The sequence below is a fragment of the Typopeltis vanoorti genome, chromosome 21, assembly GCF_054136105.1.
Source record: "Typopeltis vanoorti isolate ZY-2024b chromosome 21, IOZ_Tvanoo_1.0, whole genome shotgun sequence".
In the NCBI taxonomy this organism is placed as follows: Eukaryota; Metazoa; Arthropoda; class Arachnida; order Uropygi; family Thelyphonidae; genus Typopeltis; species Typopeltis vanoorti.
Window position 1 is genome coordinate 30,624,682 of NC_143569.1, and position 27,809 is coordinate 30,652,490.

General features: G+C 35.5%; 1 protein-coding gene across 4 annotated transcripts in view; it reads left to right on the plus strand.

Annotated features, from left to right (window-relative positions):
- The window catches only part of stau (double-stranded RNA-binding protein Staufen), a 228,576-nt gene that overhangs the window by 166,758 nt on the left and 34,009 nt on the right, over positions 1–27,809 (plus strand). For all 4 annotated transcript variants that reach the window (XM_090410841.1, XM_090410838.1, XM_090410840.1 and 1 more), the window contains exon 9: positions 14,159–14,248. In XM_090410841.1, coding sequence (XP_090266967.1) covers positions 14,159–14,248 — 90 coding nt within the window. The remainder of the gene's footprint in view (positions 1–14,158; positions 14,249–27,809) is intronic.

Genomic DNA, 27,809 nt, shown 5'->3' on the forward strand with positions numbered 1-27,809 from the left:
ATTCATTCCATATTTTTTCTCTGAATGTTCATATCTTTGGTCTCCAGTCTTAGATCTAGTAATTATTTCTAACCCAACTCTCTCAGATCTATATGTTGTTTAAGGGTGTGTTATTCATTAGAAAATAAAGTTAAACAAAAACAAAGTTGGATATTTATTTAACTAAGATTGGTACAGACATTTTGTCACATGTATCATGAATCATCTTCAGTGTATTAGTGCTTCATGGTATAAACAACACCAAGAGATGAAAAAATAAATTTATTTATTGAACTTACTAATATATTGCTCGTTTTCTATCCAACTGTTTAAAAATGTTCAGCAAAATATTAGTAAGTTCGATAAATTAATTTATTTTTTCATCTGTTAGTGTTGTTTATACCATGAAGCATTATTATGAATAATCAACAAACACCTAAGTCTTTTGATATGCATACAAATTCTGCCCAGTGTATTACAGTTGGAAATTAAAAAATCAAACAACAATGAAGGTACATGGAGAATGGAATCTTTCCTTGATAATGCATTCGTAAGACAAAAAATAAATAAATAAACACTATACTGTTAGGAAATTAAAATGTTTTGATTATTCTGTTATCTATTTCAAAATTTAATTTGCCATATTCACTAAAAATTGTACCTAAATAGCTGAATTATTTTACTTGTTCTATAGGTTTTTCATTGAGAGTGCAGTTTGTTTTCCAGGTTCCTGGATATTTTAATTTTAGTCTTCTTATTTTTATATCACGCTTGTTACACCATTCAGTTTAGTTAAACAGTCCTATAAATTGTTACTGGTTTTATTTAATAGTATAGCATCATCTTCATAAAGTAAGAAGCTGAGATGCATATTTTCATTTCTGACATGATATAAGTCAATCATGATAGTGTAAATGAACTTTGCATCATTACTAGCTTATTATTAATGATTTTCTTCCAGATTAATCTGTCTTTGTCATGTCTAATATAGTTGCATCAGTGAGACAGTGTGCAAATGATAATGGCTATCAATTCAATGTTAGTAAGTATAAAGTTAGGCACTTTGCCACAATGAGATTTCCACCTGTATGTTATGTTGATGGGATTATGTTACAAGGAAGTGATGAGGCTAGGAATCTTGGAAAGATTCACTACGTTGCAAAAATTGTAAATACAACTCAGAGGATAATTGCAATGTTGAAATGAACATTGACATGCTGGATAAGGAATTAATTTTGCCTCTTTACAAGGCCTCGATATGACCACACCAGGACCTGTATGCAGATTTAATCTCTTCGGTTTCGAGTGGATAATGTCGAAAAGGTGCAAAGAAGAGTAACAAAGATAATGGAATATAGATTGAGGAGGTTTGATTTGATAGTGGTCTATAAACTTCAGAAAGGGTGTTGTAAGTTATCAACTGATCAATTTTTTCATTATATGAAAGTGGGGAGAGGATGTGGAGGGGTATCTGTGGAAACTAAGTTTGTGTACAAGACAGGAATGAGAACTAGATTTTTCTCTTGCAGAGAAGTGAATAAGTGGAACAGTTGAAATGGTGAATGCATCCATTGTGAATGAGTTTAACAGAAAGTGTAACATCTGCTGTGGATAAATTAGTGCCCTCCCTTCATGAGTCCTTGATTCCATGGAGGTCTTTGATGATATTAATAACAGGTTTAATGTCACTTTCTTTCATAATGTGACTATGGTCCCACAGAAGGTTCTACTAAAGTAGGAGGAATTTTTTGAGTCTTTAGAGAAAGCAACTGACACAATGAAAAAGGAAAAGTTGGTCCTTGTTGGGGATCTAAATAGCATAGTAGGAAATGATTGTCAGACATACAAAAATATTTTTGAAAAATTTGGAGAAAACAGCAAAGCTAATAATAATGGCATATACCTGTTGGATTTCTGCTCAGGACATGAACTGATTACTACTAACACCATGTTCCAACATGAAAATGTGCACAAATTCACATGGAGAGAAGAGGCAAGAAATAAGAAAAGTCTCATTGCCTATGTTATTGTTGATAGTGATGTTTTATCCCTGGTGCAGGACACCAGAGTGTACAGAGGATTTGAAATTGGAAGTGATCACTATTTAGTCTTGAGCGAGGTAAAATTGAATTTCATATTGAAAAGAATGACATGTAAGAAAGTTTTAAAGCGAATAAAAGTTGATCAGCTCTCAGATGTGAACTGTAGACTAAAATATACAAAGATTATTGAATTATTGAGTATGAGAACAGGAACCAAACCTTGGAGATTCAGTGGCAAACCTTGAAGAAAACCCTGATTGATTCAGCCAGAAAGACACGTGGTGAAGTTGTCTGCAAGGATAGAAAAATCAGAACTAAATGGTGGACACAGGAAGTTAAAGAGGCAGTGAAGGAAAAGAAGAAAGCATATCAAAAGTTCCTGGAAAACAAATCAACTTATGCTCTTAGAGAATACAGAGACAAATGTGAGAAAGCTAAACACTTTGTAAAATTAGCTAAACAAAAGTCATGGCAGGACTTTGGCAAGAAAGAACATAGAAAATGAATATCAAGAAGGTGACAAAATATTCTGGAGGTTGTTGAAGAAATGGAGGAAAGAGTGCTGTAAAAGGAGTTAGCAATTACATCGAAAAATTGCTAAATAAAACAAGCAGTGATAGTACAGTGGGTAAAAACACTCAACAGCCATACAATCAGGAATACATACATATCCATACTTGAAGTAGAAAAAGCCATCAAAGGCTTGAAATGTGGAAAGGCAGCAGGAGTAGATGATATTCGACCAGAAATGCTGAAGTATGGTGGTATAAGAGTCTTACAGTGGCTGCGCTGCATAGTTCAGAAAGCCGGGACAGAGGGACAAATTTCAGATGATTGGAGTAGAGCTCTTATAGTACCCATATATAAAAAGGGAAATAAAACTGAATATGAGAATTACAGAGGTATTTCCCTACTGAGTGTTCCTGGTTAGATTTATGCCAGTATACTTGAGAAACGGTTGAGAAGAATTGTGGAAGAAAAGCTTGGTGAATAACAAGCTGGATTCAGGCCAAATAATGCTGTCGGGATCAGATCTTTACTTTATGACAAATAGTTGAAAAATCATGGGAATATAACAAAGATCTGTATTTAAGTTTTGTCGATCTGGAAAAGGTATATGACAAGGTGCCAAGAGAAAAGCTATTCAATACGCTGCAGTTATATGGTGTCAATGGGGCATTATATCAATCAATATTTAGTGTTTATTTGAATTTTAAGTCAGCAATTAGAATTGAAGTAGAGGAAGATGGTTTAATGTTAAATATGGTTTCAGCAAGGATCTACATTATCCCCTCTGTTATTCATTATCTATATGGATCACATTATGAAGGAAAGTAGTATTAAACACGATATCAAAATTGGAAATGTTAATGTCAGCTCTTTGCTTTATGCGGACAATGTTATACTTCTGAATAAATCTGCTATAAGTCTGCAGGATTCCCTGATTAAATTGAATAACTATTCTAATAGATATGGTATGAAGGTCAGGAATAAAAAGACAAAGACAATAAAAATAGGTAGAATCGTGATAAATGTCAACTGTGTTGTGAACGGAGAACCTGTGGAACAAGTAAAACATTTCAGCTACTTAGGCACAATTTTTAGTGAAAATGGTAAATTAAATATGGAAATAGACAACAGAATCAACAAAGCTGATATGGTAGGAAGTCAATTGAATAAATTCATATGGAATAAGAGAGAAATTAGTCAGAACACTAAATTAGCTGTATACAAGACAGTGTTCAAACCAGTTTTAACGTATGATCTGAGAGCTGGGTCAGAAGTAAAACGACTAGAGACCGCAGATACGAGAGTCCTGAGGAAGATTATAGGCGTGAACATATGGCATCAATGTCAATATCATATTAAAAACGAGGATATTAGGAAAGATCTTGACATGGTCAGCATCCAGGAATGCGTTAGCAGAACTAATCTCAGGTGGGATGGTCACTTAAACAGAATGGGCGAGGAAAGATTATCAAAACAAGTGTTCTCTGCCAGGCTGGCAGGGAAACGACCCAGAGGAAGACCAAGATATAGATGGAATGATACAGTACAAAGTGCCTTAGACGATAGAAATATAAGATCTGATAATGTTGGAGTCTTGACAAGTTATTTGGAGGAAAATTGTAGATAGGAAGTTAGTAACGATGTAAATTTTTCATGTAGTACTATCATATCCTGTACACCCCTTGAGGGTACATGGCAGGAATTTGATGATGATGATGATGATGATCAGGAAGCCCACGGTTTCTCTTTAGTTTTTCTTTGTCTCTTCTGACGTATGCTTTCATAAATCTTACTTGGACACACTCACGCAAGAGTACTTCATAATTCTCATATTTAATTATATTTCTCTTTTTTTATAAATTTTGTCATGATAGCTCTACTCCAGTCATCTGGAATTTGACATTTTGAATTATGCCATTAGCCACTACTTGGGGGGGTTCCTCCAGAAATACAGACCAAGTAATTTCCAAAAAAACAAAAATACTCTGCATTCATATGCAATGTAACAAAAACTAAGGTTTAATCCTCAACCAAGTTTGGTCTGCATTCATAAAAAATCTAACAACTGCTGAATTGTGATAAGACATGTTTTATGGCACAGAATGTGATAGCAACGACTGTTATCTAATGCTTGCACATTAATGTAACTTAGTGATGTTATATTAATGTGTAATACATAATTAATTTTTTTTCTAGTTTTTTTTTTTTTTTTTTTTTTGTATATACAAGTCTTGTACCTCTGATAGTATAAGTCTGATGACTTGCAAAACTTGTTGAGTTATGCTGTTTATTTTAAAAACAAATATATTTATGTGTAGAAACGTTTGGTCTCTATACCAGAAATTAAATGAAAACACTGTTTTCTTTTTGTGCTAAAGTAAATTCCATAATGGCTGAACAACTTCTGTCTACTGTATGTAATGCTCTTTATATTGATGAATTCACAATTTTCTGATACGAAGGTGATTTTAAAGATAGCTTCAGCATGTAATCTTCATGAGCTCTTAGTACTTTGTTCATACAAAGAAACTTTTTTCAGCAGAAAAAGTTTCTTTGTATACTTTTCTTGAAATGTAATCTATCTTTGACCATATCCAGAGTTAAGGATGGAACAAAAATTGTTATTCCAGTATCAACAACAACAAAGTTTATAGGATTCATTTCTGACAAAAAAAAAAAAAAAAACCCACCTTTCTTACACACATTTGTCAGCTAAGATGAAAGTCCAATTCAGTTTTGAATATCTGTTATATTCTGTCCTCTACAATTTGGTATTCAGTGTTTCTTGTTTGCCTTCATTGTAGTCATTCATTCGAAGCTTTATCATAGGTCAGAAGTCAGTCCACCATCAAACCAGTGGCTACTTTTGCATTTTGCACATCATGCATTGAGTGCCTTTATGTTAAAGCAAATGAACCTGCTCTCTTGCTTTGGTGGATGTAGTTTTTACTTAACTGTGCCCCTGAAATATAATATTTGCCTTTTAAACTATCTCTGTGTTAAGAGTAGAACTCTCCCATTGGGGGAAAGACTACAATGTTCAGCACTGGTAGTATTGTCTATATTTATGCCGAGAACTTATATAATCCCCCTTAACATGCTGCTTCTCACCTCACCAGCTAAGGAAGTTGCTTACTCCATCAGTCTATCCATGCTGTTTAGTGCACACAGAGTGGAGTACTCTGGTTTCTTGCCAGCCTGTGTAAGGTCAGTTTGGGATCCAACTCCTCTGATTTCCTGACTACATTATATCCTGTCAATCACACTTGAATACAGTAATGGTACTGCTGAGCTTTGTCTTACGCTAAAAGAAAACTGCTACTAGAAATGTAAGATTCATATACACTTGCATGTTATCTTGTTTATAATCTACATCAAGTACTCTATAATGATCTTCGTTTACATATAATGATTATGATTATCAATGTTTTCGGTTTTTTGTATTCAGTCACCTATGCTGAAAGGCCAACCAGATTAATCTCCTATGGAAATGCTATTGCTGATCTCTGACTCAAGTATTAGCTGAATTCAAAGTAAACTTAATCATTATCTATTATAGCTGAAGTCAGTAATTACTCCAAGTTTATTAAAAAAATAATTCAATAAATGAAATATTATTTACAGTTATTATACACATGATATATAAAAGACAAATCATTATGTTGTGAATTAAAATATTAAGACACCCTCACATACTTTCTCTCAAATTAAATTGCACAGATGATAGAGATAAATGAGCATTGAACTAAACTAACAAATTAATGACAAATATGTATAGGTCATGATAATACCACCATACTAATCATTTATTTGCACTCTTAACAATTTCAAAACCTTCAGTGATTTTTACCAGTAGCACCCATTCTACTTTCAACATGAGACTGCAGAATTTAAAGGAAGAAACAAAATAGTCCTACCTTATTAACTACAGTTATTCAATTTAGTCAGGGAAGCTTGCAGACTTGTACTGGGTTTATTTAGAAATATAATCATCTGTGTCAAGAAAAGAGCTGAGATTAACATCTCCAATTTTGATATCAGGTTTAATACCACTTTCCTTCATAATGTGATCTATATAGATAATGAATAACAGAAGGGATAATGTAGATCCTTGTCTGAAACCAGATATAACATTAAACCATCTTCCTCTACTTCAATTCTAATTGCTGACTTAAAATTCAAATAAACACTAAGTATTGCTTGATATATTGCCCCATCGACACCATACAACTTAGCATTTTGAATAGCTTTTCTCCTGGCACCTTGTCATATACTTTTTCCAGATCGACAAAACTTAAATACAGATCTTTGTTATATTCACATGATTTTTCAACTATTTGTCATAAAGTGAAGATCTGATCCCGAAAGCATTATTTGGCCTGAATCCAGCTTGTTATTCACCAAGCTTCCCTTCCACAATTCTTAACTGTTTCTCCAGTATACTTGCATAAATATTACCAGAAACACTCAGTAGGAAAATACCTCTGTAATTCTCACATTCAGTTTTATTTCCCTTTTTATATATGGGTACTATGAGAGCTCTACTCCATTCATCGGGAATTCGTCCATCTGTCCAGGCTTTTTGAACTATGCAGTGCAGCCACTGTAAGACTCTCACACCACCATACTTCAGCATTTCTGGTCGAATATCATCTGTTCCAGCTGCCTTTCCACATTTCAGTTTTTTGATGGCTTTTTCTACTTCAAGTATGGATATGTTTGATTGCATGCCTGGTCACTATTTTTTACCACTGTGCTGTCACTGCTTGTTTCATTTAGCAATTTTTCGAAGTAATTACTCCATACATCAAGGATATCTTTTTCTCCAGTTTTCATGTCACCTTTATCATCTCTAATTCCTTTTACAGTACTCTTTCCTCCATTTCTGAGCTTTTTCAATAACCTCCAGAATATTTTGCTGCCTTCTTGATATTTATTTTCTATGTTCTTGCCAAAGTCCTCCCATGACTTTTATTTAGCTAGTTTTACACAGTATTTAGCTTTCTTACATTTGTCTCTGTATTCTCTAAGAACACAAGCTGACTTATTTGCCAGGAACTTTTGATATGCTTTCTTCTTTTCCTTCACTGCCTCTTTTACTTCCTGTGTCCATCATGGAGTTCTGATTTTTCTATCCTTGCAGACAACCTCACCAGATGGCTGAATCAATCAGGGTTTTCTTCGAGGTTTGGTTCTTGTTCTCAAACTGTTTCATTTTTTTTTTTCAATAATCTTTGTGTATTTTAGTCTACAGTTCACATCTGAGAGCTGCTCAACTTTTATTCGCTTTAAAACTTTCTTGCATGTTATTCTGTTCAATATGAAATTCAATTTTATCCTGCCCAAGACTAAATAGTGATCGCTTCCAATTTCAAATCTTCTGTACGTTCTGGTGTCATGCATCAGGGAGAAAACATCACTGTCAACAATAATATAGTCAATGAGACTTTCCTTATTCCTTGCCTCTTCTCTCCATGTGAATTTGTGCACATTTTTATGTTGGAACATGGTGTTAGTAATAACCATTCCATGTCCTGAGCAGAAATCGAACAGGTATTTGCTATTATTTTTAGCTTTGCTTATTTCTCCAAATTTTCCTATAATATTTTTGTATGTCTGACAATCATTTCCTATTCTGCTGTTTAGATCCCAACAAGGACCAACATTTTCTTTTTCATTGTGTCAGTAGTTTTCTGTAAAGACTCAAAAAATTCCTCCACTTCTACCTTAGTAGAACCTTCTTTGGGACCATAGGCATAAATAAGTCTCATTGTCCAGTTCCCCATTGTGATATTTGCCCGCATCACTACTTGATATTGCCTTCCATATCTACTTTTAATGTAATCCAGAATGAATTTTCCTTCATTGTAGATTAAAGACTAAAAAGGAGAAAACTAGTGAAATATACAAATTTTAACTGCAGAAAGTGATGTCCATTTTTGCTAATTCTACAGGAACAACCAAAAACTGTATAAGTTGATTTGTAGAAATTTTTGTTTAAATTTTTTTAAAGTGCTAAAATAGTTTAATTTTTGAACTGCTTCCATAATTTTCTAGAGCCTAATATTTTTGTAATCTATTGCCCTGAAAATCTGCTATTGTTCATATTTAATCTGCAATTTGAGATCTTGATAAGAGATAATGAACACCAAGTCATACCACATGCTGTTTAAAAAAAAAAATGGACGTGTGATGTTATTGGTGTGTTTGTTTGCGTTTCTTTTTAGTGGTGAAATGTAAGTATTCTGGTATGGGCAATCTTGATGATGTTCCATTAAGCAATACTTTGAACACTGAATATTCGAGCCACTGTAACAAATACTACATCCTGAATTGCAATTACACTTAGAAGTAACATTGTGCCATTGAAAAACATTGGTCTGAGATATTGCACCTATATAGTGCATCTTTGTGTGTGTGTGTGTGTGTGTGTGTGTGTGTGTGTGTGTGTGTGTGTGTGTTGTGGAATCATGCAGCATTATTGCTGTTTGTTTTGAATGATCAGCTGAAGATGAGTGAATGAGTCATATGGAGGTGGAAAAAATTTTGATCCTGCAAATAAGCAAATCAGTCCAAGGGAACATCACAATAAACAGATCATAAATACACTATTTTCATTCCCTTAAGATTTGGTGTTCATTATGTTATATAATGAACACCAAATCTTACCGCATATATATCTATATACAGGTCTGCCTGAAGTACGTTAACAACTGTGTGGTTACTTTACTGGTCAGTAAATCCCTACCATACCTCCCTACTTGATGAGCATTATCAGCACATGCTGTCCAAGTCGTTGTTATCACTTATTGGTCACAGTGCCTGTTATAATTTTTTGGGTGTGTGTGTTCACACGATTTGAAAATATAAAGGAGAATTACAAATATCTGAAGCCATCTCGTACAGTACAATATAATGTGTATAAAAATACAATAAATGTTATGAAATATGACATAAGATAGTGAGATATGCATTAACTGTATTTAGTCATAAGACTTTATTTACAGCTATATATCAAGAGTATTCAGTCATTCTGCTGATGATTTAGCATGTGCCACAGTTATTTGCTAGTGACTCAGAGTAACTATTTAATTCATACCATATGTAACAGGAATATTAAAATCTGTTGGTTAGTTCTGTAAGATAAGCATTGGTCATTGGATGCTGTAAGTTATCCCACTCCATTTGCCATGCCTTGGTTGCATAATTATTGGAGAATAAATTAATGGCAGGCAGCACTGGGTCTGAACTACCGTTTTTTAATGTTTGTCACACTGAATTGACATTATCCTCATTCAGTTTAGCATAATTTAGCCTCTATCTGAGCACTGAATTCTTTCAGGTGTAATGTTACGTAAGAATGGCCAGTAGGCAGCTGCTCATTTTTCAGTTCCTGTTTGTCTCATAGTTATATGCAGTGGTGAGCTATAAGGGGCTTGCGTGAGCCCTTTGTTAAATTTTTCTCAAATTTGGGAGCCCCTTGTTCTTCTTGTTTACTTTTTTTTATTTTTTCAAAAAAAAAATTTTTTTTTTTTATTGAAACATATTAAGCAACAAACTCATACAGTAACCTAACAAAAATTAGTCTATTTGGCAGTGTATTATATTTTGATAATTTTAAAAAATGTTTTTCTTATGTAAGATAAATTAACACAGTTGATTGTGTGCAGATATTTCATGTTTAGATCATGAAATATTTGTTTAAAAAGGATAGCCTTTAGAGGTTGATTGTCTCTCATACTTTTTGATTGGAATTTGTACACAAGCTGTATTAATAAAAGTTTTTGTGTGAAATACGGCTTTTTTTTTTTTTTTTTCCCTAGACGATGCGAGCCTTCGGTTAAAATTTCCATAGCTCGCCACTGGTTATATGTATATATAACTTAGTTATATGATCATACTGGTGCTCAATATTCTGCAGCTGAATATACAATTTCAAAGTGTTTAAAGGTTTTAGTTTCTAGAGATGTCTCCCAGGTTGTTCCAATGAACTTGTGTGCTATATTGTTTCTTGTTCTCATCTTACTGGTGGTAGCTTTTAGATGGTGCCTTATAAGAAAGGATTTGATCCCATGTCATGTCATGCCCAGATACTGCATGTTATTTCTGAAGTTCTGTGCCATTAAAATGGAATTTTGCATATACAATTCTATAATTTAAATGGAAACCATATCCTTCTCCATTCTCCAAAGTCCTTCCTCAGTTTTTGAAGATTTTCAGTAAAAATTTCTTCTCTATTAGCAATATTGTTGCTTTGTATTACTATAGCTATATCATTTGCTTATATATATATATATATACATACATATACATACATACATACATACATAGTCATGAGCAGTTGAATTAGAGATACCTGCCTAGTAGCGGATAGCACCCCCCCCTTTCGCCTTGATGACGGCGTCAATGCGACATGGCATGGATTCCACAAGGCACCGGAAGCATTGGGGAGCCAAACTGATCCATGACTGCTGCACAGCCTCCCACAATGCATGGAGATTGGTTGGAGCAGGGTATGTATATCTCTCTCGACAGCATCCCAGATGTGTTCAATAGGATTGAGGTCAGGAGACCACGAGGGCCAGCCAAGCATCCTCAAGTCCGTGGAGTGTTCATCCACCCACTTGGCCACAATTCTGGAGCTGTGGGGTGCATTGTCTTGCTGTAGGTACAGGTCTCCTGCAGGGTGTTGTAGGTGCAGAAATGGGCGCACATGATCTGATAGCAGGTCCCGGTATCATTCGCCAGTCAGGTATGATGGTAGATGTACAAGGGGACCCATTTCATCCCACGTAAACAGTCCCCATACGAGAATACCACCACCAGCCTGAACTATACCCTGCTGGCAAAGGGATCCATTGCTTCATGTGCTTGGCAACGCACTCGTACCCTGCCATCGGCGTGTGCCTCGACTCATCGGTCCAAGCGACCTTTTTCCATGTGTCGAGGGTCCAATGGTGGTGTTCTTGCGCCCATGCTGATTGTTGTGCCATGCGATGTGCAGTGAGCAGAGGTATCCTAGTCGGGCAGTAGTTCTGTACCCCATAGCGAGGAGATGGTTCTGAATGGTGTGGCTTCTCACACGTCGTCGTTGTCCAGCATTGAATTGGCAAGTGATCTGTGACACTGTGGCCCATCTATCCTCTGTTACCATCTGAGCTAGCCGACGCTGTCCTCTGTCAATGACACGTACACCACGGTAGTTTTCCATGGCAGCTGTGGTTTTACCCTATTCCATGTACTCACGGTACACTTTTGACACAGTGACCCGTACCTGCACGACTTCGGAGATGTAGTGTTCCATACGTCTGGCTCTGACTATCTGGCCGCGATCGAATTCGCTGAGATCTCGAGTCTTCCCCATTCTGTGCTCAACTATTACTCAGATGGTCAGTACAAGGTCTAACGACATCCTCGCCACATGGCACTATTCCATTCGCCGGGGTGACCACAGTACCATTTTGCCAACACAGCAGGTATCTCTAATTCAACTGCTCATGAGTGTATATGTGTGTGTGTGTGTATATATATATATATATATATATATTTTTTTTTTTTTAGAAGTAGTTGGTGGCAGATCACGTGTGTAGATTAAACAATAGGGGGTGCCACTACTAACCTTGCGGTAGTAGTCCATTATTCAGTGTTTTGACTTCTGTGAATATTGTTCATAAACACCTGAAACAGTCTATTTTTTATCATTTCATTTTTAATTTTGACTGTTTCCTTGCAGGGAATTGATCTCAACAGTTCTTGATAAGTCTATGTTTGCATACTCTACCATAGGCTGCTCATATGTTTCTCATGTTCTTAAATTATGCTGAAAACCTGATTCACTTTGAATTTAAAGATTTGTTTAGTTGGTAGTTAATACTAATACTGATGTATTAGTTATTAGTATAATAATAATAACAACAGTTAATACTAATAACGATTATAAACAAATAGTTATTAGTACTATTTGTTTATAAGTGAGGCATTCCAAAAGTTTATAGCTGACATTTAATGTATTTGGTTGGTAGCTTTCAGGTTGATTGCTTGGCTTTCCTGACTTCATTTGTGTTCTTTTAAATGTCTTTGGTAGTTGTCCCCTCTCCAAAATATTGGGGGGGGGGGGGCATTTCTTGATATTTTTTCTACAGTTCCTTGGAAATTTGGAATATATATGCAATTAAAACCAGCTACTTTACTAGATTTTTTTAGAAAAAAAGCACTTTCTTCTTCTATGGTAAGATGACAGACGTTCAAATTCAGTCGTGTCTTGTCTTTTTAGGCTGCTTAATGTTTTTTGAATTATTTTTGTATGCTTTATTACTAGGTGCTCTTGTTAGGTTCATGATACTGATTCCTTACATTGTTCTTAATGCCAGTGATATGCTTTTGTCTGCCTAATTTTCTCATTGGCCTATACTTTTCTGTTCATATGTTTGAAGTAAGCACAGTGGTTTGTTTGCAACAATTTCTGATCTTCACTTTCAAATTGTTCGTGGGAAAGAAATGCCCTGGGTTTGATTCCAGTCACCAAAGTGAGGAGCTTAAGGATCCTTCTCAGACATAGCCAAGTTATAATTAGAAGAAACACACGTATAAACCACAGTGAAAATTATTTAATTGTAAATATTTCATCCTATCTATCTTAGGACATCATCAGTATAGTATTTAAACAAAAATTAGGAATAACATACAGTTAGGGCGCATGATTACAATAGAATCTCATGAAAACGTGCATAACGTGCTAAAGTAGTACAAAAACTTGTACTACTTTAGCACGTTATGCACGTTTTCATGAGATTCTATTGTAATCATGCGCCCTAACTGTATGTTATTCCTAATTTTTGTTTATTCCTAATTTTTTCAAAATCAGATTGAACTACTGTTTCAATCTGATTTTGAAAAAATTCCACTTCAGTTTAGGAATGAAATAAATTATTGGCACCTGGATTCCAAGTTTGATTAATACTTGGCAGTTAGAGGCATGTGATGGTTTATTATTACTTTAACAAAACATAAATCTGGGCTTATGTGTATATATAAAGAGCAGTTATGAGGATATCATGGCATTTGCCCTTTGGTTAGAAAGACCTGGCAAATCCCATTCCAGTTTTGATTTGATAGATCTTTCCAACCTAATCCCATCTGACGCCAGGAATGATTTAAAGTTTTTTTCAGCTGAAGGTGACTTCAGTCAGACTTCCACAAACCTCTTGATTTTTATCCTGCAAAACTGTATAATGCATGTGCCACATTGAAATCACACATCTAGGTAGAGATATTCATTTATTCTGTGAACGAACATCTTCATTCACTTCACTTTTAGCTTGACTTCCCTGAATCAAATTTGTTTCTTCTGGCCCCTAAAGAGGTGTCTTGATAGGATGTTAGTTCCTTTTCAGTTAGTTTGAATTGTTTGTGCAACAATATAATTGAGTGCTGTTTTACTGCAGCTGTTGTTTGTGCTTTGAAGTTGCTAGTTTGAAATCCAGCAAAATATTAGTAACTCAATAAATTATTTATTTTGTTCTTCTGGCATTGTTTATATCATATAGCACTGTTATGAATATCTGATACCCGCTGTAATATTGCACAGATAATCTACAGCACAGTAAATCATAATTTACAACTTCCAGGTCTAAATAGAGCTCCTGGAGGTCCAATTCAGAAACCAGACATGAATAAGATTACATTGCAGACAATTGCCAAAGAATTACTTGATACAGGTAAGTACATATTCCTTAATGGCATGTTTCATTATATTTAATTAGCTTATGTTATCTAATTGCTAACTTTATCCTTTAGATAGGAAATTTGTTATAAACTTTTTTTACATATAAAGTTTTCATTATTTTATGTATACTGGAGAACCTACAGCACACAAAACTGCATGCCTGTTTTAACTACATGAAATCTTTCTTTCTGACATATATTTGATAGCAGAATGCAGATAGCATTGATAGTAGATTTTAATTATTCTAATTATATCCTGTTTTTAATTATTTTTTCTAGTTCTGTATTCTAGTTCATTTGAAATGAATAAAATTTAAGTTTGAGTTTGGTTTATAATTAGTTTCTATGTGTAGAAGTCATAATCAGGACTTCCAAAAAAGTGCTTATCTGCTCATCTTTTACGAGCAACAATTTTTGGTTGATGAATAAAAAAGAAAGAAGGAAAAAGTTTTAATCATCACTTTTTATTTACATAATATCAGTTTTAGGACGTTTTATGACATAAATAGGTTTTTTTTTTTTTAACTTGTTGTATCTATTGCAGTATACCAAATAGTTGGAGAAATGCCTGCTGGATGGTATGACACAGAAATGAAAGAGAAAAAAAGTATGAAAGTGACTATCATATTTTGAATGGTGATTCAGTGATATGGTATGTGAGAAGGCATAAAAGAGTTGTTAGTGAATGAAAAAGAAGAGTGAGAAAGTAAAAGTTGTGAATCTGTTGCCATGGTATAGAGGCAAGCTGAGACAAAGTTATGATCACAATGGAGTAAGTTTGATAGAAAAGGATTTAAGAAAGAGTTTGGAAGTGAGAGAAGTAGAATGTTTGGGAGGGGGATGCTGGTAATCGTGGGTCTAGGTAACCCGGAGGTTAATAAGTGGGAGAGTGATCACATGATAGAAAATGTAGCACCCCAGGTTAACTTTAGTTGGCTAAGCAACACAAGGTGTAAGGGAAGTTTTGAGATGAAGGGAGTGTTGCAGTTCCTGTATACTAAAGCCAGAAGTATTCAAAATAAGGGTGAGGAGTTTTTGCATTGATTAGCTCAACAAAAAAAGTTATAAGCATTAGTGAGACTTGGTTGACTGAGAATGATACAATCATAGGAATAGAGAGGATAGAAGAAACAGGAAGGGGGAGGTTTTCTGATGATAGCAGAGAAATTGAAGCCAAAAAGAGTAGAATTACATCAGGGGTCAAGGATTTAGAGGGCGGTGTTTCTTTTGAAGCTATCTGGCATGAGATGGTACAGGATGAAATATGTAATTGGTTGCTGCTCTAATCCAGGGGTTATAAGGGAGAATGTAGATGACATACACTCACAAATTAGCATGATGAGTACAGGTTGATTAATCATGGGTTAGCACTGTTAAGTCACATAAGAACAGTATTCTTCTGTGGGAAACACTGATATCAGAGCTGTTGTTTGTGATATATATTAGCATCTGTACCCCATGAAGAGCCTGCTAGTTTATGCAAGATACTATTTTTAATATGCTAGCAACATTGTCAAGTGATCTTTGTAAAGCAAGGATCTGTCACGAGTCACTCCAAGATACTTTGAGGTTCTATTGCATTTTAACATAGTATTTCTAGAGTAGACTTTAGGAGCATAATTTGATTGGTTGCTGTTTAAATGAAAAGCAGTGACTTCAGTTTTCTACAGGTTTGGTTGTAAGCACCACTGACTTTCTGATACCTGTCAGACAGGTATCAGAAAGTTGTTTATGGGGGTGCTGTATCCTGAAAGAGAAAGGTCAGTTTTGGGACCATTGTTATTCAATCTGTATGTTAATGATATTGGATTGGGTTCAACTAGTGATATGCAGCTGTTTGTGGATGATGCAAAACTGGGGAGAGCAATGCACAGTCAAGTGGTTTTTAAGTCTTCTGTTAGTGTATTCTATGTAGCTTGAAACAAGAGAAATTTGATAATGCTTGTGTTAGTTACAAGTTTAACACTTTCATTGCCAAGCTGAAAATTGGAATTTCATGTGGTGGCCAAATTTTTTTTATTTAGTTAGCGACGTCCACGCGATAACGAGTGACCGGCCAGTTGGTGAGAACATGCGATATCGTTTTGGCAATGAACATGTTAAATAAAATTAGGAGTGGAGCAAAGCAGTGAATCCATAAGATGTCATGTTATCAAAAGTAATAATAAACAGAAATGTGTACCTAGTGTTTTTCATGAAATTTCATCCAAGTTTTGATCTATTGTTTTGTGTTCATATAAAAAAAAAAGAAAGAAAGAAGAAATCTTCAGTTTTGTGTCTGTTTTCCTGTGATGTAATACGATCTATCATGTGGATAGAACTGACACAAAAAAAAAAAGAGGGGAAATAAAACATTCTGTGGCCACACGTGGCACATTCAAGGTTGCTCTTATTCTTTTTATATTATTTTTAGGCCTGTCCCCCAGGCAGGATCCTTTAGGGCAGGAATTTGGGAGCATTTTAGTTCGATCACTTGCTTTTGGTTAATAGCAGCTTTAGCTTCCCCTAATGGGTACTAACAGGGTGCAGGAATGAAAACCTAGCTGCTGCTGCACACCCCCAAGGAAAGAATTAAGATCTAATTAATGCATGTTTTATCTTTTTTTTTTCAACAATAGATGACGCAAATTAGGACTTTAATTCCTTGTTGTTGTTGTTGTTTCATGCACTGTGACAAGCTGTTCTTGTACTCTGAAGATGCTGGATATAATACTAGAGAAATGTCAGTTGATAAGTTAATAAATAAATATTATGTTCTTTTCTATGTTGTAATCAATACTGTTAAAATGAATTAACATGTGCTGTCAACATATAAGTCTTTTTTGTTTGTTTTTTCTTCTTGCTTGTGCTTTGTATACTGCTTAAAAGCTGGGTGATCACTTTTCTCTTTATATACTCTTCACAACTTTTTCTGCAGCTCCTTAATTATGCTGCATCCTTCTTACTTTTACATGATTTATCCTCCTCCTGACTCTGCTTATACAGTTTAATACCGCTTTCAATAAACACCTCCTGATCATCTCCCACACTAGTTACAACTTGAACAGCACATAAACCTTTAATCTATCAGTAAATCATTTACAGCTTTCAGCACATATAAACTACTACATGTATAACTTACATATAGCAGGACTGAATGTTCCAAATGTTCCCTTTTTGCCTTCACACATGTCCAAAGTCAGTGAGGCCACATATTGATGGCAGCATGCACAACATCCAACAGAAACACCATTCTTACTCCAAATCCAACTTCAGGCTGATGCTGGGACATTGTTTCTTGCAAGCTACCTCTCAAGCTCTGAATTTTAAGTCCAATGGATTCAGATTAGGACTTTCAGATGGTTGTGTGGTCGAGCACATTTACCATTGTTGTCTCACCTTTGGTGTAGAGGCTGAGTCCTGTTGGAAGTCAATGCCTACTGTGAAACAAGGTGTTGTTCACAGGCCATACCACAGTTTCCAGCACGATATCTTGATACACTTTACTTGAGGTTTTGACCACTTTATGCAGAAATGCAACTTGGATATCCTCCTGATCACCATCACTGCCACAGGATGATGACATCTCTGAATCCTGGGTACTATGGCACATGCTATGTGACCATCAGGCACATATATCTCATCATTTTGATGGTTAAACGACTCTTCGGTAGAAATGAGAAATTCAGCAGAAATTTCATCTCATCTGTGAAGAGGATATCTCTGTGTCTGTTGTTCGTTTACTGCTGGAGAAGTGCCTTTGATTTTATTACCCTCATCCATTGTGATGTTAGGAAATGTCCAGTAGAACGACAATAGGCTCTCTCAGCCTGAGATCATCAGTTAGTACATGTGACATCATTCTCTGTGAAATGTTCATCTCTTGCAGCATCACTTTCTGCATTCTCACAGGATTACAGCGGAGGCATGCCTTCATAGCCCTCATGTGGTGTTATGTCCTAATGCAGCATGATTGACCTATTATTTGGCAGTCAGATACATCTTCTATGTCATTATATGGGTTAATCGTCCGATACACAAACATCCTACTGATCCCAAGTGTTTTTAGCATGTTGAAAATAACAGATGGTTACATTCCAACCTTTTGAAGTGTTACAGCTATACTGTTCTCATAATCTCCCCATTGCATGTTAATCCATACATGCAGGGATTCTCTAGACCAGGGATTCTCAACATATGGTACGCATACCACTGCTGGGTGGTACAAAAACAAAGTATAAAATAAAAGGGTAAATTAACATATTTTTTTACTCGCAACATGAGTTGAGAATTATAAAAACAAATATTTAACAGTTCTACTTAAAATATTTCATGCAACTAAATGAAAACAATTAGATTTTACATTAACATTAAAAACTTTTGTATAATAATATACAAAAATAATGCAGAAGTTCAATTTGAATTTAATAAGTATTAATCAAATGACAATAACAGAAAGTAACTCGAATATATTGGATCGGAAAACAATGGGAAACAGTTTGTCCATTGTCGTTTGTTTAGCTGCAGTTACAGTTAAGAAAGTAGTGGTGTTAGATTATTGTCTTTGAATGTGAGATTTTATTTGTGAAATTGTCATATTTATATGTAGTTTGTGCCAGAGGATAGAAACCGAAACGTGAATAAGTGGTTAACGAGCAGGTCCTCAAAAAAGATCGAAGGGAGAAATGAGTGTAAGCAGGGAAAAGAATTCTTCTCTGTCAGAAGCCAATACTTCGAATCCTAACCAACCAACAGAGGACATCATTGTACAAGAATGCAACAAAAGGCTCTGTACAGCACAACGTAAATATAATCTTAGTTATTTATCATATGTTTTCACGTATATTGGAGAAGAAACCTCACCTGTTCCCCAGTGTGTGATTTGTTATGAAACGCTATCAAAACATTTGATGAAGCCTTCCCTTCTTAAACATCATTTTGAAACCAAGCATGGCGATTTAAAACACAAACCTTTGGAATATTTCCAGAGAAAATTGTCCGATTTGTCAGTAAGGAAAAAACAAATATCCTCATTTTCAGGATTTAACATGAAGGCTCTGGAGGTATCTTATGAAGTCAGTTTAAGAATAGCTAAGGCAGGAAAACCTCACACAATCAGAGAGTCATTAATATTACCAACAGCTACAGATATGGTTAGAATAAATTTGGGGGAAATTGCAGCAAAACAACTTGAAATGATTCCATTATCCAATGACACCATATCACGAAGTATTTCAGATTTGTCTTCAAATGTTAAGGAGCAGTTAATAGAAAAAGTTCAGGCTAGTAAATATTTTTCCACACAATTGGATGAAACTACTGACATTACCAGCATGGCCCATCTTCTTACGTATATAAGATTTATAGATGGGAAAACAGTGAAGGGAGAGTTTTGTTTTGTGAACCACTGCCTGCTCCAACAACCTCAAATGAAATATTTTCAAAATTAGATCAGTTTCTAATTGATGGAGCACGTGCAATGGTTGGGAAACACAGTGACGTTGTTGCAAAAATTAAAGAAGTAGCTCCACAAGCAAAATTTGTACATTGTAGCATTCTCATTAAGTCCAGAGCTATGAATTCATGACTATTTTCCATTTTGTGCAATGATATGGGTGCTGAACATGATTCTCTTTTACTTCCCACCAAAGTTAGGTGGCTGTTGAGGGGAAATGTATTGAGTCGCCTGTTTGAACTTTTGTCAGAAGTGCAGATTTTCTCTCTGACAAATCCTCAGACTTGAATTATTTCACTGAATTGTGGCTTACCTGGCAGATTTATTTTGCCACCTCAACCAGCCGAACAGGAGCTTGCAGGGTGCACTTACTTCCTTATTCTTGTTACAGGATAAAACTGTGGCTCTTAGGAAAAAAACTTGTTTCATCATTAAAGAAATCGATACTGGAAACACGTGTTCATTTTCATTGTTGGATGCTTTCTTAACTGAGAATGAAATTCTAGTGAACTGGCAGTGAATATAAAGAAGCATCTTGAAGTCTAATCACCAAATTTCAAGGAATACTTCCCTGAAAGCCTGGCTTCAGAATTTTGGATTAGAGAGCTGTTTTCCATTGATGACACCTTACCAGAAACATTAACTCCTTCTGAGAAAGATGAACCAATCAAGCTCTCTTGCGATGGAAGTCTCAGGCAAACGATCAAGAGGATGGATTTAACAGACTTCCGGTTGGCAAGAAGAAATGAATATCCAGTGATCTCAGAAAAAGCTATAAAATTTCTGTTGGTGTTTGCAACTACTTTGTGTAATGTGGGTTTTCTTTTCTCATTTATATCAAAAACAAGTACAGGAATAAGTTGAATGTCGAACCCGATTTAAGACTCAAATTAAGTCAATTGAAACCAGACATTAAGAAGCCATGTACAAACACAACAAGAATGTGAGTTCTGTAATTAAAAATATGTTACATTTATAGCTTGTACTGATTGTAAGTTTATTTGAGAAATAGAGTACCATTATCAGGAATTTGTTTATGTATTCACTCATTATTATTTTAATTTTCAAAAATTGTGCATTTTACAGAACAATCCATTGAATAGATTCAAAGAGTATCTGTTTCTCCATAAATATCTGAATAAAATAATAAATAACTAAATAAATCACTAGTATTATAGAGAAATGCTTATTTTGCCCCTGGGACCAACAAATCACGCTTTTCCAGAATAAATTTGCTTACTGGTACATCTGATATCCTGAATTAAATATAGTGGTACACCACTGGAAAAAGTTGAGAACCCCTGATCTAGACCTTTATCTACTGATAAACACTCATGCACTGTGCCTCTAACTGAACTGAGCTCGTGCAATTCTGTGGACAGCATAAGGAGAGAGGTGGAGGTTATAACAGTATTTATGGCAAGACTGTGTATTCAAAAATTATAAGAAATGTGCAATATATATAGATACATATGTGGAAAGCATTCATAATATGCATGATTACTCATGTATATTTGGTTTCCACAACAACAACAAAAAATTAAATGCTTTATATATATATATATATATATTATAATAAATATTATAAATGGTTCAGAATTGAAAGTGTTTTATTTGGGGATGAGCGTTTTCGTTTTGAGCTAAATGTGTAGCTTGGTTAGCCTGTCCTTTGTTCTTGTCATCTGCACTTCAACATATCTGAAGTAATTTTAACTATATTGTCACTGTTTTGGCTTTTAACTCTCTTAGCAAAATCACTTTTGATCTACATAACCCTACAGGAAAGAAAGTATGTATAAAGGTATAAGATTACTATTACTAGAATATTACTTGTAGATAGGTAGCTGTTCTAGAAATCATGACCAACATTAATGTTATATCTATAATGTATCTCCTGCATTGATAACAGTATTATGCCAAAAGAAATAGCTAGGAGTAATTCAATAGATGAGATGATAAAATAGATGAGGCCTAATGCAGAGTCAGGGAAACTAGATCAAGGGAGGAAAGAGAAAAATGTGCATGAAAGTTCAGCTATGGTATGCCGAACATGATTATGCATCTGGCGAAGGGGTGGAAATATACCCTTTGAGTTCAGATCTTTTGAGTATGTCTAGGGAAGGGAAAAAAAGAAAGTTCTACAACAAAGCCAAATGCCGGAAGCTTCAGAAACACGGGGATTGAGTTCGTAGCTTTATTGAATACGATGTGGCATAAGATTGTTGACATTAGTGAAGCCTGGCTGCCAGAATCAGATATGGTAACTGGGATCAAGTGTAATGACAGAAGAGATAGGAGAGCAGGGGAAGTACTACTAATGATATCTGATGGTAACAATGTCCCATGTAGCAGTGAGTTTGAGACTATCTGGTGTGAAGTGGAGGCTAACAGAGTGAAATGTATGGTGGGGTACTGCTCTGGACCTGGTGGCTCAATTGCAGGTGGAGCAGAGACAAAAATTCACCACCTTGGCCTTATGAATGACTTTAATTGTCCAAAAATTGATTGTTTAGAAGAGAAATGTCATGATAAGAATGAAGAGGAATTTATTGAATTGAATTGTTGTGTTGTAAGACAAGTTTCTCAAACAGCATGTGAAAGAAGGAACTTGAAGTTAAGGAGTGTGAGATTTGTTCATAGTGCAAGGGGTCCCTGTTAAGAATATAACTATTTTACTGTCAGTTGGTGACAGTGATCGTGCCGTGCTTTCTTGGGAAAGCTGAATTACTGAATGGGAAAATGTCAGTTGTGCATGGGAATCTTTGAAAAAGTGCTTAAATGAGACAATATCTGAAAGAATCTCTAGTGTTCAAAGAATAAATAGGTTGGGAATGAAATGGAAGTGCAATCTTATTAAGCAAGAGATCATCAAGATGATGTGGAAAAAATAGCATGAGAATAAGAGTGAGAGGAGTTATGAAATATATAGGATATGTCAAGATTATGTTAACACTTAAATGGAAAACAAACATTTATTGTAAAATTTATTGTAATCAACATTTAGCAACATAAATGCAAGCTAAAGGCAATCCAAAAGAATTGTATCATTATGCCACAAGCAAAAGAAAGAATGAATGTGGAAGAATAACTTTATTGAATGCAGATGGTACTCTAATGTCAGAAGCTAATGAGATTATTCAGTTAATAAGTCCTCACTTTCCTGAGATATATCAACCAGGTGTATGTAACATGATGCATAGTGCTACTGCTACATTAGATGAAGAATTAGAGGTGTGTGAAAATGATATTGAAGAGCTGTTGCATAACCTGGACAAGAATTTGTCAGTAGAGACAGATGGAATATCAGCATGTTTACTAAAGGAATATTTAACCAAATTGCTAGGCTTTTTGCATGTTTGTGTAACTTGAATACCTATATATACTTGAATACGTATAACTTTGAGTCTTAGTTCAGGAATGGAAGGAATGGGTGATTGTTCTGTCGTACAAGGATGGATAGGTTGGTCTAACTACCAGCCTATCAGTATATCTGGTGGGTGGTAAGATTTTGGGGAAGTTGATAAGAGCTCACAACAGAAATGGGGTAGACAAACAAGCTATACTCTTCAAGGAGCAACATGGGTTTACTAAAGGAATGTCATGTTTGAGCAATTTGCTCATATTTTATAATGTTACAGCTGAGTTGGATAAAGAGAATGGATACACTATGATAATGTTGGATTTTGCTAAGGCATTTGATAGGATACCACATGAAAGGCTATTGTATAAACTGGAGAATATGGAATTGGAATATGAACTCTTGACTTGGATCATTGGATGGTTGACAGACATATCAAAAAGTGGTATATGGTGGGTGTGAATCTGCCAGATTTAAGGTGACCAGTGGTGTACTTCAGGATTCAGTCCTTGGGCCATTGTTGTTCAATCTATATATTAATGACATGAGGAAGGGTCTAATAGGAGATGTGCAATTGTTTGCCAATGATGCAACTTAGCAGGGCAATCAGAGACGTTACAGGATCCAGCACTCATACAAAATGATTTGAACATGCTGGAAATTTGGGTATCAGTTTAATGTTAGTAAGTGTAAAGTTATGTACTTTGACGTGATGAGATTTCTAGTGGCATGTTATATTAGCAGGGTTATGATACAAAAAACTGATGAGGCTAGGATTCTTCGCATAATTGTGGATAGGAATTTGAAGTTCAAAAATTACAAATTCAACTCAGAGAATAATTATGATGTTGAAGAGAACCTTGACATGCAAAAATAAGGAAGTCATTTTGTCTCTTCACAAGGCCTTGATAAGACTGCACCTGGACTGCAAAGATTTGGTCACCAGGTTCCAAGGGGATAAAGAAGCTGTGGAAATGGCACAAAGAACAGTTACAAAGATTATATCGAGATTATGCAATTAAGATTGAGGACAGATTGCAAGTATGTGACTACAGACTAGTTAAGGAGAAAGAGGAATGATATAATATTCCTGTAACACTCATTCAGAAGTTACAGGATGCAGGATATCGTCTGATGAAAATTTTTGTTATATGGAAGATGGGGAGAAAACACAAGGCCTCCATTGAAGATAAGTTTGTTTGCAGTTAAGAAAGGGGTAAGAACTAGATTTTTCTCTCACAGAGCAGTGGGTGAGTGAAATAGTTTGCCTGTTGAGGTAGTGATTGCATCTAGTCTGAATGAGTTTAAAGGAAGGTATGAGAGCTGCTTTGGATGATGTATAGCCTCCCTCGATGAGTCCTTAATTCTCTGGAGGTCTCAAATAATAATAATAACTAAGCCAGCTGACAAACACACAATACACTGTTTACATTACATTCTGTTCTGTCATAGCAACAAATACCTGTATGGAATTAAGTAAAGGGGATAAAAATCCCTTATTGTTTTTCAGCCAGTATGCGAAACTCTAAGATGGAAAACTACGATCTAAACGTTTCATGCCGACGAACTGTTGGCGGATCCAAGCGTAAGTGACCACTTGGTAGTGCCACACCAAGGCAACTCGATGCAAAGGTGGAGCAAGATCCCTCACTATTCTTGATATTTTCTCATAATGTAAAAACACACAACTCCTAGGAGATGTAGTACTGCTTTACATTATGAGGAGAGGTCACTACCCAGACCGGTTTCAACCTTTTTTTTGAGGTCTCATCAGTGAGTAGCTAGACCTAAATGATATCAAAGTTTAAGTGAAAAGAACTTGCATACCTTCGCTATACGAATGCCAGAAAGGTGTGCCACTATATTATATTATAGCATACTATTACTAAGATGAAAAACCAAACGGCTATTTTTTCTGGCGAGATTGATAAGTAAAGGGGATAAAAATCCCTTATTGTTTTTCAGCCAGTATGCGAAACTCTAAGATCGAAAACTACGATCTAACCGTTTCAGTGGTCACTTACGCTTGGATCCGCCAACAGTTCGTCGGCATGAAACGTTTAGATCGTAGTTTTCAATCTTAGAGTTTCGCATACTGGCTGAAAAACAATAAGGGATTTTTATCCCCTTTACTTATCAATCTCGCCAGAAAAAATAGCCGTTTGGTTTTTCATCTTAGTAACCTGTATGGAATATTAACTAAAAAATAACAGGAGCAGAGAACTTTATTATTTCAAATTTTTTGGGTTTTCAAATAATTTGTTTACACTAATATATCTTGTCAGTCAGAAATTAATATTACTATTCTGTGGAATGTGATATGTGTACCAGATGCTGTGTTTTTTATACTACAGGTGTTCATAAATTATGCTTTTATTTCAGTGCAGCAGAGCACTCACTCACTTTTATTATTAGTAACACTTGAAAAAAAAAAAAAAAAGCAATGTGTTACCGCAAATTGGTCTACATTTAGTCCCCCCCCCCCCCAATCTATCAGTGAATTGACAGTATCATTATTAATAGATCGGAACCTCAGTTTAGTCTAAGTGTGTTTTCTGTGATGAGATGACACAACACTCAAAACAGGCTATGCAACAACCAGTCGATGATGTGCCACACCAGGCCTCACCATGTAATCCTATTGTATGCTTTTCTTCTAATTGAGGCTTCAACTCCTCTTTCCATCCTTTCAATGTGTCCAAAATATTTCAACTTTCTTCTGTCAATATCCTTGAGGAGCCTTAAAGTTCTACTGATCTTTTATAACACTCATTCATTTGTATGCCTTTCAGTATATGATATCCTCAACGGCCTTCTGTAACACCACATCCCAAAATCAGCTATTCTTTTCTTATCTGACTTCTTTAGGTTCCAAGTCTCACATCCATAAGTTGCTGTTGGAAAAACAACTGCATCCAAAATCCTCAACTTTGTTCCCATGGAGATAGATCTATCCTTCCAGATTTTAGACAAGTCTCTGACTGTTATTTTAGGCATTCCTAATCTTCTTCTGATGTCTTCTGAACAGCCATTCTTCACATTAATAATGGATTCCAGGTACTCAAACTTTCTCCATTAAGGTACACTTGTTTCTCAAGAGCTTTCCCGTTGGTATTTCCTTTGAGAACCATAATCTTTGTCTTGCTGGGATTGAGTTGAAGTCAAATCATTTGCTGCTTTCTAAGTGAAAAATCTAGTGCTCACACTCTTGCTCGATTTCCAGGGATGATACCTAGCCAAATGCTGAAATTTCCTCTGTATCAGTTAAGTAAAACGATGACTTAAAGGTTTCTATCATACTCTGCCTTGTAATCCCCAAATTCTCAATCTGTCATCATAGGGAGCATTCCACAGACCACTCACCATCGGGGTGAGTGGTCTGTTTACCAGGACTATATGGTGGAAGGGATGACAATAAATCTATTGAGTTATGCGAAGACCTTGAGAAAGTTGAAACAAATTAATCATGTTCATTGCTTTTTTTTAACATGGCGATGTGAGGCCACACATGAGTGCATTCACTTCACCTTCTCTCGAAGTGTGTTGGGGAGGGGGATTGAGCCTCTTCCTCCTTTTAGTCCGGTCTTCTTTCCTAAATTGAAAATCCATCTCAATTTTAAAAATTACAAACTGATCAAAGGTCAAGAAATGGTTCTGGAAATAACCAACCTGAAGACCTTGAGAAAGTTTTGCTACTCATGGCATTGAAAAACTTGTTACAGAGAAAATATATTGAAAGGGAAGTGATAATACCCATGTGTTGAGGCTTAAGTGCTGTGAAGAATTCATGTTGGGGGTTTAATGGAATATTATCAGCACTGAGAAATGATTAAAAACAATTTTAATACTTTCAATATTTCATGTCCGTCACAGAGACATCTTCAGGGATTACAAAAATCCTTTTGTAACAACACACACACACAAATATAATACAATAGTGAGTGAAACTACAGTCCTATCTAGGTGGTGCACCCTCCATGGGCATTTGCAGGTGGCCTAGGATGTAAAGAGGGATCTCTGATAATTAATGTTTCCCAAATTTTGGGAAGTTTAATGCAACCGTATTTGTTTAAATTCTGTTGATTCCTGAGTGCAGATGCAGATTCAAAGAAAAGTCTTTCTTTTTTGAATTTACTGTGGTGGATCATGGTGGTTTTTTTTTTTTTTCCAGGAGATCCTGTGGGTTGTATCCAAAACATAGTCTGCAAGGCCAGATTGACCATAATCGTGATTGCAGATGTGCGACTTGTTGCTGATTTGCCTGTCTGTCTGAAGTAAGCCAGTTTACAGGCACAAGATACTCTATATACTCCAGGCACTGAGAGAGGAGGGAGCTGGTCTTTGGTGGAATGGATAAGGATAGCAAGTTTATGGTGGGCTTAAAAGCTGTATGGAGGTTGTACTTTTTTAATGATCTGGCTATTTTTTCTGATGTACCACGGATGTAAGGTATGGTGATGGCATTTCTGAAGTCCTTCTGAAGAGATGGTTGGGGAATGGGGAAGGACTTAATTATTTTTTTAATTCTGTAGTCACTTGCCATTGGAAAGGAAGGTGTTGTGTATGTGTTTGAGTTTGGTTGAACGGGCAGTTTCACTGGAACAAAGATTGTGGGCTCTATTGGTAATAGTTTTAATAATGCCATATTGCTGAGAGGGGTGGTGGTGAGAGAGTTTTGAATGTAGTGTGAGTTTGTGAATATGCCTGTATGAGTAGGTTTTTTATATACGGAGAAAGAAAGGGTTACCATTAGGAAGGCATG